This window comes from Oncorhynchus gorbuscha, linkage group LG14 (assembly GCF_021184085.1).
Source record: "Oncorhynchus gorbuscha isolate QuinsamMale2020 ecotype Even-year linkage group LG14, OgorEven_v1.0, whole genome shotgun sequence".
Taxonomy (NCBI): domain Eukaryota; kingdom Metazoa; phylum Chordata; class Actinopteri; order Salmoniformes; family Salmonidae; genus Oncorhynchus; species Oncorhynchus gorbuscha.
In genome coordinates, this window is record NC_060186.1 from 75,041,276 (window position 1) to 75,055,831 (window position 14,556).

Genomic DNA, 14,556 nt, shown 5'->3' on the forward strand with positions numbered 1-14,556 from the left:
ACTATAACCCCATCAGGTACTATAACCACTATAACCCCATCAGGTACTATAACCCCATCAGGTACTATAACCCCATCAGGTACTATAACCCCACCAGGTACTATAACCACTATAAGCCCATCAGGTACTATAACCCCATCAGGTACTATAACCGCTATAACCCCATCAGGTACTATAACCCCATCAGGTACTATAACCGCTATAACCCCATCAGGTACTATAACCACTATAACCCCATCAGGTACTATAACCGCTATAACCCCATCAGGTACTATAACCACTATAACCCCATCAGGTATTATAACCACTATAACCCCATCAGGTACTATAACCACTATAACCCCATCAGGTATTATAACCCCATCAGGTACTATAACCCCATCAGGTACTATAACCCCATCAGGTACTATAACCGCTATAACCCCATCAGGTACTATAACCACTATAACCCCATCAGGTACTATAACCGCTATAACCCCATCAGGTACTATAACCACTATAACCCCATCAGGTATTATAACCACTATAACCCCATCAGGTACTATAACTACTATAACCCCATCAGGTATTATAACCCCATCAGGTACTATAACCACTATAACCCCATTAGGTACTATAACCACTATAACCCCACTAGGTACTATAACTACTATAACCCCATCAGGTACTATAACTACTATAACCCCATCAGGTACTATAAATCCATCAGGTACTATAACTACTATAACCCCATCAGGTACTATAACCACTATAACCCCATCAAGTACTATAACCACTATAACCCCATCAGGTACTATAACCACTATAACCCCATTAGGTACTATAACCACTATAACCCCATCAGGTACTATAACCACTATAACCCCATCAGGTACTATAACCACTATAACCCCATCAGGTACTATAACCACTATAACCCCATCAGGTACTATAACTACTATAACCCCATCAAGTACTATAACCACTATAACCCCATTAGGTACTATAACTACATTACACATTACATTTAAGTCATTTAGCAGACGCTCTTATCCAGAGCGACTTACAAATTGGTGCATTCACCTTATGACATCCAGTGGGACAGTCACTTAACGATAGTGCATCTAAAACTTAGGGGGGGTGGGGTGAGAGGGATTACTTAACCTATCCTAGGTATTCCTTAAAGAGGTGGGGTTTCAGGTGTCTCCGGAAGGTGGTGATTGACTCCGCTGTCCTGGCGTCGTGAGGGAGTTTGTTCCACCATTGGGGGGCCAGGGCAGCGAACAGTTTTGACTGGGCTGAGCGGGAGCTGTACTTCCTCAGTGGTAGGGAGGCGAGCAGGCCAGAGGTAGATGAACGCAGTGCCCTTGTTTGGGTGTAGGGCCTGATCAGAGCCTGGAGGTACTGAGGTGCCGTTCCCCTCACAGCTCCGTAGGCAAGCACCATGGTCTTGTAGCGGATGCGAGCTTCAACTGGAAGCCAGTGGAGAGAACGGAGGAGCGGGGTGACGTGAGAGAACTTGGGAAGGTTGAACACCAGACGGGCTGCGGCGTTCTGGATGAGTTGAAGGGGTTTAATGGCACAGGCAGGGAGCCCAGCCAACAGCGAGTTGCAGTAATCCAGACGGGAGATGACAAGTGCCTGGATTAGGACCTGCGCCGCTTCCTGTGTGAGGCAGGGTCGTACTCTGCGGATGTTGTAGAGCATGAACCTACAGGAACGGGCCACCGCCTTGATGTTAGTTGAGAACGACAGGGTGTTGTCCAGGATCACGCCAAGGTTCTTGGCGCTCTGGGAGGAGGACACAATGGAGTTGTCGACCGTGATGGCGAGATCATGGAACGGGCAGTCCTTCCCCGGGAGGAAGAGCAGCTCCGTCTTGCCGAGGTTCAGCTTGAGGTGGTGATCCGTCATCCACACTGATATGTCTGCCAGACATGCAGAGATGCGATTCGCCACCTGGTCATCAGAAGGGGGAAAGGAGAAGATTAATTGTGTGTCGTCTGCATAGCAATGATAAGAGAGACCATGTGAGGTTATGACAGAGCCAAGTGACTTGGTGTATAGCGAGAATAGAAGAGGGCCAAGAACAGAGCCCTGGGGGACACCAGTGGTGAGAGCGCGTGGTGAGGAGACAGATTCTCGCCACGCCACCTGGTAGGAGCGACCTGTCAGGTAGGACACAATCCAAGCGTGGGCCGCGCCGGAGATGCCCAACTCGGAGAGGGTGGAGAGGAGGATCTGATGGTTCACAGTATCGAAGGCAGCCGATAGATCTAGAAGGATGAGAGCAGAGGAGAGAGAGTTAGCTTTAGCAGTGCGGAGCGCCTCCGTGATACAGAGGAGAGCAGTCTCAGTTGAATGACTAGTCTTGAAACCTGACAGATTTGGATCAAGAAGGTCATTCAGAGAGAGATAGCGGGAGAGCTGGCCAAGGACGGCACGTTCAAGAGTTTTGGAGAGAAAAGAAAGAAGGGATACTGGTCTGTAATTGTTGACATCGGAGGGATCGAGTGTAGGTTTTTTCAGAAGGGGTGCAACTCTCGCTCTCTTGAAGACGGAAGGGACGTAGCCAACGGTCAGGGATGAGTTGATGAGCGAGGTGAGGTAAGGGAGAAGGTCTCCGGAAATGGTCTGGAGAAGAGAGGAGGGGATAGGGTCAAGCGGGCAGGTTGTTGGGCGGCCGGCCGTCACAAGACGCGAGATTTCATCTGGAGAGAGAGGGGAGAAAGAGGTCAGAGCACAGGGTAGGGCAGTGTGAGCAGAACCAGCGGTGTCGTTTGACTTAGCAAACGAGGATCGGATGTCGTCGACCTTCTTTTCAAAATGGTTGACGAAGTCATCTGCAGAGAGGGAGGAGGGGGGGGCGGAGGATTCAGGAGGGAGGAGAAGGTGGCAAAGAGCTTCCTAGGGTTAGAGGCAGATGCTTGGAATTTAGCGTGGTAGAAAGTGGCTTTAGCAGCAGAGACAGAGGAGGAAAATGTAGAGAGGAGGGAGTGAAAGGATGCCAGGTCCGCAGGGAGGCGAGTTTTCCTCCATTTCCGCTCGGCTGCCCGGAGCCCTGTTCTGTGAGCTCGCAATGAGTCATCGAGCCACGGAGCGGGAGGGGAGGACCGAGCCGGCCTGGAGGATAGGGGACATAGAGAGTCAAGGGATGCAGAGAGGGAGGAGAGGAGGGTTGAGGAGGCAGAATCAGGAGATAGGTGGGAGAAGGTTTGAGCGGAGGGAAGAGATGATAGGATGGAAGAGGAGAGAGTAGCGGGGGAGAGAGAGCGAAGGTTGGGACGGCGCGAAACCATCCGAGTAGGGGCAGTGTGGGAGGTGTTGGATGAGAGCGAGAGGGAAAAGGATACAAGGCAGTGGTCGGAGACTTGGAGGGGAGTTGCAATGAGGTTAGTGGAAGAACAGCATCTAGTAAAGATGAGGTCGAGCGTATTGCCTGCCTTGTGAGTAGGGGGGGAAGGTGAGAGGGTGAGGTCAAAAGAGGAGAGGAGTGGAAAGAAGGAGGCAGAGAGGAAAGAGTCAAAGGTAGACGTGGGGAGGTTAAAGTCGCCCAGAACTGTGAGAGGTGAGCCGTCCTCAGGAAAGGAGCTTATCAAGGCATCAAGCTCATTGATGAACTCTCCGAGGGAACCTGGAGGGCGATAAATGATAAGGATATAACCCCATCAAGTACTATAACCACTATAACCCCATTAGGTACTATAACTACTATAACCCCATCAGGTACTATAACCACTATAACCCCATCAGGTACTATAACTACTATAACCCCATCAGGTACTATAACTACTATAACCCCATCAAGTACTATAACCACTATAACCCCATTAGGTACTATAACCACTATAACCCCATTAGGTACTATAACCACTACAACCCCATCAAGTACTATAACCACTATAACCCCATTAGGTACTATAACCACTATAACCCCATTAGGTACAATATGTCTACTATAACCCCATCAAGTACTATAACCACTATAACCCCATTAGGTACTATAACTACTATAACCCCATCAAGTACTATAACCACTATAACCCCATCAGGTATTATAACCCCATCAGGTACTATAACCACTATAACCCCATCAGCTATTATAACCCCATCAGGTACTATAACCACTATAACCCCATCAGGTACTATAACCCCATCAGGTACTATAACCACTATAACCCCATCAGGGACTATAACCACTATAACCCCATCAGGTATTATAACCCCATCAGGTACTATAACCACTATAACCCCATCAGGTACTATAACCCCATCAGGTACTATAACTACTATAACCCCATCAGGTACTATAACCACTATAACCCCATCAGGTACTATAACCACTATAAACCCATCAGGTACTATAAACGCTATAACCCCATCAAGTACTATAACCACGATAACCCCATCAGGTACTATAACCACTATAACCCCATCAGGTACTATAACCCCATCAGGTACTATAACCCCATCAGGTATTATAACCACTATAACCCCATCAGGGACTATACCCACTATAACCCCATCAGGTACTATAACCACTGTAACCCCATCAGGTAATATAACATTTACATTTACATTTAAGTCATTTAGCAGACGCTCTTATCCAGAGCGACTACTATAACCCCATCAGGTACTATAACCACTATAACCCCATCAGGTATTATAACCCCATCAGGTACTATAACCCCATCAGGTATTATAACCACTATAACCCCATCAGGGACTATACCCACTATAACCCCATCAGGTACTATAACCACTGTAACCCCATCAGGTAATATAACTACTATAACCCCATCAGGTACTATAACCACGATAACCCCATCAGGTACTATAACCACTATAACCCCATCAGGTACTATAACCACTATAACCCCATCAGGTATTATAACCCCATCAGGTACTATAACCACTATAACCCCATCAGGGACTATACCCACTATAACCCAATCAGGGACTATACCCACTATAACCCCATCAGGTACTATAACCCCATCAGGTACTATAACCACTATAACCCCATCAGGTACTATAACCACTATAACCCCATCAGGTACTATAACCCCATCAGGTACTATAACCACTATAACCCCATCAGGTACTATAACCCCATCAAGTACTATAACCACTATAACCCCATCAGGTACTATAACCACTATAACCCATCAGGTACTATAACCACTATAACCCCATCAGGTACTATAACCCCATCAGGTACTATAACCACTATAACCCCATCAGGTACTATAACCACTATAACCCCATCAGGTACTATAGCCCCATCAGGTACGATAACCACTATAACCCCATCAGGTACTATAACTCCATCAGGTACTATAACCCCATCAGGTAATATAACCCCATCAGGTACTATAACCCCATCAGGTATTATAACCCCATCAGGTACTATAACCACTATAACCCCATCAGGTATTATAACCCCATCAGGTACTATAACCACTATAACCCCATCAGGTACTATAACCCCATCAGGTACTATAACCCCATCATGTACTATAACCCCATCAGGTACTATAACCCCATCAGGTACTATAATCCCATCAGGTACTATAACCCCATCAAGTACTATAACCACTATAACCCCATCAGGGACTATACCCACTATAACCCCATCAGGTACTATAACCACTATAACCCCATCAGGTACTATAACCACTATAACCCCATCAGGTACTATAACCACTATAACCCCATCAGGTATTATAACCCCATCAGGTACTATAACCCCATCAGGTACTATAACCACTATAACCCCATCAGGGGCTATAACCCCATCAGGTACTATAACCACTATAACCCCATCAGGTACTATAACCACTATAACCCCATCAGGTACTATAACCACTATAACCCCATCAGGTACTATAACCACTATAACCCCATCAGGTATTATAACCCCATCAGGTACTATAACCCCATCAGGTACTATAACCGCTATAACCCCATCAGGTACTATAACCCCATCAGGTACTATAACCCCACCAGGTACTATAACCACTATAACCCCATCAGGTACTATAACCCCATCAGGTACTATAACCGCTATAACCCCATCAGGTACTATAACCCCATCAGGTACTATAACCGCTATAACCCCATCAGGTACTATAACCACTATAACCCCATCAGGTACTATAACCGCTATAACCCCATCAGGTACTATAACCACTATAACCCCATCAGGTATTATAACCACTATAACCCCATCAGGTACTATAACCACTATAACCCCATCAGGTATTATAACCCCATCAGGTACTATAACCCCATCAGGTACTATAACCCCATCAGGTACTATAACCGCTATAACCCCATCAGGTACTATAACCCCATCAGGTACTATAACCCCATCAGGTACTATAACTACTATAACCCCATCAAGTACTATAACCACTATAACCCCATTAGGTACTATAACCACTATAACCCCATTAGGTACTATAACCACTACAACCCCATCAAGTACTATAACCACTATAACCCCATTAGGTACTATAACCACTATAACCCCATTAGGTACAATATGTCTACTATAACCCCATCAAGTACTATAACCACTATAACCCCATTAGGTACTATAACTACTATAACCCCATCAAGTACTATAACCACTATAACCCCATCAGGTATTATAACCCCATCAGGTACTATAACCACTATAACCCCATCAGCTATTATAACCCCATCAGGTACTATAACCACTATAACCCCATCAGGTACTATAACCCCATCAGGTACTATAACCACTATAACCCCATCAGGGACTATAACCACTATAACCCCATCAGGTATTATAACCCCATCAGGTACTATAACCACTATAACCCCATCAGGTACTATAACCCCATCAGGTACTATAACTACTATAACCCCATCAGGTACTATAACCACTATAACCCCATCAGGTACTATAACCACTATAAACCCATCAGGTACTATAAACGCTATAACCCCATCAAGTACTATAACCACGATAACCCCATCAGGTACTATAACCACTATAACCCCATCAGGTACTATAACCCCATCAGGTACTATAACCCCATCAGGTATTATAACCACTATAACCCCATCAGGGACTATACCCACTATAACCCCATCAGGTACTATAACCACTGTAACCCCATCAGGTAATATAACATTTACATTTACATTTAACCCATTTAGCAGGTACTATCCAGAGCGACTACTATAACCCCATCAGGTACTATAACCACTATAACCCCATCAGGTATTATAACCCCATCAGGTACTATAACCCCATCAGGTATTATAACCACTATAACCCCATCAGGGACTATACCCACTATAACCCCATCAGGTACTATAACCACTGTAACCCCATCAGGTAATATAACTACTATAACCCCATCAGGTACTATAACCACGATAACCCCATCAGGTACTATAACCACTATAACCCCATCAGGTACTATAACCACTATAACCCCATCAGGTATTATAACCCCATCAGGTACTATAACCACTATAACCCCATCAGGGACTATACCCACTATAACCCAATCAGGGACTATAACTATAACCCCATCAGGTACTATAACCCCATCAGGTACTATAACCACTATAACCCCATCAGGTACTATAACCACTATAACCCCATCAGGTACTATAACCCCATCAGGTACTATAACCACTATAACCCCATCAGGTACTATAACCCCATCAAGTACTATAACCACTATAACCCCATCAGGTACTATAACCACTATAACCCATCAGGTACTATAACCACTATAACCCCATCAGGTACTATAACCCCATCAGGTACTATAACCACTATAACCCCATCAGGTACTATAACCACTATAACCCCATCAGGTACTATAGCCCCATCAGGTACGATAACCACTATAACCCCATCAGGTACTATAACTCCATCAGGTACTATAACCCCATCAGGTACTATAACCCCATCAGGTACTATAACCCCATCAGGTATTATAACCCCATCAGGTACTATAACCACTATAACCCCATCAGGTATTATAACCCCATCAGGTACTATAACCACTATAACCCCATCAGGTACTATAACCCCATCAGGTACTATAACCCCATCATGTACTATAACCCCATCAGGTACTATAACCCCATCAGGTACTATAATCCCATCAGGTACTATAACCCCATCAAGTACTATAACCACTATAACCCCATCAGGGACTATACCCACTATAACCCCATCAGGTACTATAACCACTATAACCCCATCAGGTACTATAACCACTATAACCCCATCAGGTACTATAACCACTATAACCCCATCAGGTATTATAACCCCATCAGGTACTATAACCCCATCAGGTACTATAACCACTATAACCCCATCAGGGACTATACCCGCTATAACCCCATCAGGTACTATAACCACTATAACCCCATCAGGTACTATAACCACTATAACCCCATCAGGTACTATAACCACTATAACCCCATCAGGTACTATAACCACTATAACCCCATCAGGTATTATAACCCCATCAGGTACTATAACCCCATCAGGTACTATAACCGCTATAACCCCATCAGGTACTATAACCCCATCAGGTACTATAACCCCACCAGGTACTATAACCACTATAACCCCATCAGGTACTATAACCCCATCAGGTACTATAACCGCTATAACCCCATCAGGTACTATAACCCCATCAGGTACTATAACCGCTATAACCCCATCAGGTACTATAACCACTATAACCCCATCAGGTACTATAACCGCTATAACCCCATCAGGTACTATAACCACTATAACCCCATCAGGTATTATAACCACTATAACCCCATCAGGTACTATAACCACTATAACCCCATCAGGTATTATAACCCCATCAGGTACTATAACCCCATCAGGTACTATAACCCCATCAGGTACTATAACCGCTATAACCCCATCAGGTACTATAACCCCATCAGGTACTATAACCGCTATAACCCCATCAGGTACTATAACCCCATCAGGTACTATAACCCCATCAGGTACTATAACCCCATCAGGTACTATAACCACTATAACCCCATCAGGTACTATAACCACTATAACCCCATCAGGTACTATAACCCCATCAGGTACTATAACCCCATCAGGTACTATAACCCCACCAGGTACTATAACCACTATAAGCCCATCAGGTACTATAACCCCATCAGGTACTATAACCGCTATAACCCCATCAGGTACTATAACCACTATAACCCCATCAGGTACTATAACCGCTATAACCCCATCAGGTACTATAACCACTATAACCCCATCAGGTATTATAACCACTATAACCCCATCAGGTACTATAACCACTATAACCCCATCAGGTATTATAACCCCATCAGGTACTATAACCCCATCAGGTACTATAACCCCATCAGGTACTATAACCACTATAACCCCATCAGGTACTATAACCGCTATAACCCCATCAGGTACTATAACCCCATCAGGTACTATAACCCCATCAGGTACTATAACCCCATCAGGTACTATAACCACTATAACCCCATCAGGTACTATAACCGCTATAACCCCATCAGGTACTATAACCCCATCAGGTACTATAACCCCATCAGGTACTATAACCGCTATAACCCCATCAGGTACTATAACCCCATCAGGTACTATAACCCCATCAGGTACTATAACCGCTATAACCCCATCAGGTACTATAACCCCATCAGGTACTATAACCCCATCGGGTACTATAACCGCTATAACCCCATCAGGTACTATAACCCCATCAGGTACTATAACCCCATCAGGTACTATAACCCCATCAGGTACTATAACCACTATAACCCCATCAGGTACTATAACCACTATAACCCCATCAGGTACTATAACCCCATCAGGTACTATAACCGCTATAACCCCATCAGGTACTATAACCCCATCAGGTACTATAACCCCATCAGGTACTATAACCCCATCAGGTGCTATGACCACTATAACCCCATCACATACTATAAATCCATCAGGTACTATAACCCCATCAGGTAATATAACCGCTATAACCCCATCAGGTACTATAACACCATCAGGTACTATAACCCCATCAGGTGCTATAACCCCTATAACCCCATCAGGTACTATAACCACTATAACCCCATCAGGTACTATAACCACTATAACCCCATCAGGTACTATAACCACTATAACCCCATCAGGTACTATAACCCCATCAGGTACTATAACCGCTATAACCTCATCAGGTACTATAACCCCATCAGGTACTATAATCCCATCAGGTACTATAACCACTATAACCCCATCAGGTACTATAACCCCATCAGGTACTATAACCGCTATAACCCCATCAGGTACTATAACCCCATCAGGTACTATAACCCCATCAGGTACTATAACTGCTATAACCCCATCAGGTACTATAACCACTATAACCCCATCAGGTACTATAACCGCTATAACCCCATCAGGTACTATAACCACTATAACCCCATCTGGTACTATAACCACTATAACCCCATCAGGTATTATAACCCCATCAGGTACTATAACCGCTATAACCCCATCAGGTACTATAACCCCATCAGGTACTATAACCCCATCAGGTACTATAACCACTATAACCCCATCAGGTACTATAACCGCTATAACCCCATCAGGTACTATAACCCCATCAGGTACTATAACCCCATCAGGTACTATAACCCCATCAGGTACTATAACCGCTATAACCCCATCAGGTACTATAACCCCATCAGGTACTATAACCCCATCAGGTTCTATAACCCCATCAGGTGCTATAACCCCTATAACTCCATCAGGTACTATAACTACTATAACCCTATCAGGTACTATAACCCCATCAGGTGCTATAACCCCTATAACTCCATCAGGTACTATAACCACTATAACCCCATCACATACTATAAATCCATCAGGTACTATAACCCCATCAGGTAATATAACCGCTATAACCCCATCAGGTACTATAACCCCATCAGGTACTATAACCCCATCAGGTACTATAACCCCATCAGGTGCTATAACCCCTATAACTCCATCACATACTATAAATCCATCAGGTACTATAACTCCATCAGGTACTATAAACACTATAACCCCATCACATACTATAAATCCATCAGGTACTATAACTCCATCAGGTATTATAACCGCTATAACCCCATCAGGTTATACATGGTCTCTGGAAGTTAATTTCACAGCCCACACACATCCTGGTCCCATCAACCATCAGCCTTCCACAGCCCACACACATCCTGGTCCCATCTTCCATCAGCCTTCCACAGCCCACACACATCCTGGCCCCATCTTCCATCAGCCTTCCACAGCCCACACACATCCTGGGCCCATCTTCCATCAGCTTTCCACAGCCCACACACATCCTGGTCCCATCTTCCATCAGCCTTCCACAGCCCACACACATCCTGGTCCCATCTTCCATCAGCCTTCCACAGCCCACACACATCCTGGGCCCATCTTCCATCAGCCTTCCACAGCCCACACACATCCTGGTCCCATCTACCATCAGCCTTCTTGTCTCTGGGCTTAGGTGACAGGTTCTCCAACAGCCATGCCAAACAGTCTGACTTTCCGTGTGTACTGAGATATTTTGAAACAATGGATGTGCTTCATTGTGAAAGGATGCTGAAATGCCCGAGGCAGCGGCTGTATATCTCTTTGTTGCAAAAGACAGCGTACATCAATGTCTCTAGATTGAAATAGACATTGCTATGTGAGACACATTTTGACTCCGTTGTTCCCCTATCTGCCATTGGAAAAGGGTTATAGGGACCACTGTAGAATGTAGTTAACATCTGTTTGGGTTCATCCCCTCTTTGTGATTGGTCAGTTGGAGCGGTAGCCACATTCGCTATGGGCAGGCGTTCCGTCTGCGTCATCTGTCTACCGGTCACTACCTGGCACTGACCGAAGAACATGGTCTGGTCTTGCAGGAGAGAGAGAAGTCTGATATCAAGTCCACCTCTTTCTGCTTCAGGGCTACCAAGGTTTGTTCCCGACAAATACCAACACTCTTAAGTCTTTTAATCAGTCTTTGTCTTTCACAGTAAACATTGTTTTATATTTACTCACAGAAAGGTGAATTGTGGGTAAAACTAGGGCTGTGACGATACCAGTATTGCAATATTTTTTTTCCATAGCAAAAAAAAAAAAAAACACGAAGCCTGCTGTATGTAAAATATGGTGTACTATAGCTTGGGAAAATGCATAACTGTGACTCTGGATGACAACATAATGATGTTTGATTCCAACATTAGGGCTGTTAAATCCATCCCGGCCGTAGGTTAAAACCATGGTATTTTCTAGAGAAAAGACTGTACTGTGCCTAAAGAAGGTCAGAGCAGACACACCTATATTTTTTAAGAGCACGTCAGATTTATCCTTTAACTTTTAAAAGGTCATCCTTGTACCCTAAACACAACAATCAGTTGAAATGTCAGTGAACGGTCCAAGCCAAGTCACACAGTCCATTAACAACCCAACCAATCAACACAACCAAGGTGTATGGGGGAACCAATAGAATTAGAATGCATTGTAATTATACGGCGGAACCTGTCTGTCTGTCTGTCTGTCTGTCTGTCTGTCTGTCTGTCTGTCTGTCTGTCTGTCTGTCTGTCTGTCTGTCTGTCTGTCTGTCTGTCTGTCTGTCTGTCTGTCTGTCTGTCTGTCTGTCTGTCTGTCTGTCTGTCTGTCTGTCTGTCTGTCTGTCTGTCTGTCTGTCTGTCTGTCTGTCTGTCTGTCTGTCTGTCTGTCTGTCTGTCTGTCTGTCTGTCTGTCTGTCTGTCTGTCTGTCTGTCTGTCTGTCTGTCTGTCTGTCTGTCTGTCTGTCTGTCTGTCTGTCTGTCTGTCTGTCTGTCTGTCTGTCTGTCTGTCTGCTCCAGATGCAATGCTATTCTGCTCTATGTGGTAGTAATGATTGTGTGCACATGCACACAGTATCTGTTTAATTCTCTCACTCCCCTTTCCTGTTTCCTTTTCTCTCTCTCTCTCTCTCTCTCTCTCTCTCTCTCTCTCTCTCTCTCTCTCTCTCTCTCTCTCTCTCTCTCTCTCTCTCTCTCTCTCTCTCTCTCTCTCTCTCTCTCCCCCCCATGCCCACCCTTTCAGTATTAAGTGTTATACATGGACTTTAATTGGTTCCCCTTCACCTGCTGTAATCAGCAGCCAGCATCCATATCTGACGAGGTGTGTGTGTGTGTGTGTGTGTGTGTGTGTGTGTGTGTGTGTGTGTGTGTGTGTGTGTGTGTGTGTGTGTGTGTGTGTGTGTGTGTGTGTGTGTGTGTGTGTGTGTGTGTGTGTGTGTGTGTGTGTGTGTGTGCGTGCGTGCGTGTGTGTGTGCGTGCCATTCGTGGTTCTGACCCTCAAAAATGCTGTTACTGTTTCCCTGTGGCGAGTAATGAATAGGCTCTCTAGCATACCTCTCTGATTAGTGTGTAATCTTCATTTGTTGTGTGTGTGTGTGTGTGTGTGTGTGTGTGTGTGTGTGTGTGTGTGTGTGTGTGTGTGTGTGTGTGTGTGTGTGTGTGTGTGTGTGTGTGTGTGTGTGTGTGTGTGTGTGTGTGTGTGTGTGTGTGTGTGTGTGTGTGTGTGTGTGTGTGCACGCGTGTTCCCTCCCACAGGAAAAGATAGAGTCGGGTACAAAGAATCGAGACATAGAAGGTATGGGAGTAGCAGAGATCAAGTATGGGGACTCAGCCTGCTTCGTGATGCACGTGGCTACAGGTCTGTGGCTGTCCTATCAGGCGCCTGATGCTAAGGCCTCCCGCATAGGACCCCTGAAGAGAAGGGTGGGTTATTATACATGTTCACTGTACTGATGGTGTGGAAGAAGTGTGCAAAAGTCACAACCTTGTTCTTTGAATAAATGTATTTTCCACGAATAATTGGAAGTGGCGATCAGCAGTTGAAACAATAACTAAGCGTTCTGTTTTGGTAAACAGCTGAGGGACGGGGCTGGAGAAATGTAACCACTCTCAAATTCATAGACAGAGCTATGGATGCAAGGACTGACATGCATGATATAGTTTTAACCATGTTTTGAGGCTACATAGTGCTTATTTTACATCGGAGTAAAATAAGCTTGATAGTAAAAAGCTTTGGGGCATCTTAAATGAAATTCTTGGAAAAAAATCAAACTTGGCTCCTTCATTCATTGAATCAGATGGCTCATTCATCACAAAGCCCACTGATATTGCAAACTACTTGGCAAGATAAGCAAACTTAGGGATGACATGCCAGCAACAAATGCTGACACTACACAGCCAAGTATATCGGACCAAATTCTGTGTAACGAACTTCTTCTTCGTCTGATGATGAGTAGGAGGGATCGGACCAAAATGCAGCGTTGGAAGTGTCCATGATCATTTATGATATCAGAACACAAAAAATACAAAATAACAAAGTGAAGGAAAGAAATGAAAATCAAAACAGTTCTGTATGGTGAAAACACACAGAAAACAACTACCCACAACCCATAGTGTGAAAACAGACACAGAAAACAACTACCCACAACCCATAGTGTGAAAACAGACACAGAA

General features: G+C 44.7%; 1 protein-coding gene across 5 annotated transcripts in view; it reads left to right on the forward strand.

Annotated features, from left to right (window-relative positions):
- LOC123995404 (ryanodine receptor 3-like) overlaps positions 1-14,556 on the forward strand; it is a 295,285-nt gene that overhangs the window by 83,890 nt on the left and 196,839 nt on the right. For all 5 annotated transcript variants that reach the window (XM_046298980.1, XM_046298984.1, XM_046298981.1 and 2 more), the window contains 2 exons: positions 11,853-12,009; positions 13,639-13,806. In XM_046298980.1, coding sequence (XP_046154936.1) covers positions 11,853-12,009; positions 13,639-13,806 — 325 coding nt within the window. The remainder of the gene's footprint in view (positions 1-11,852; positions 12,010-13,638; positions 13,807-14,556) is intronic.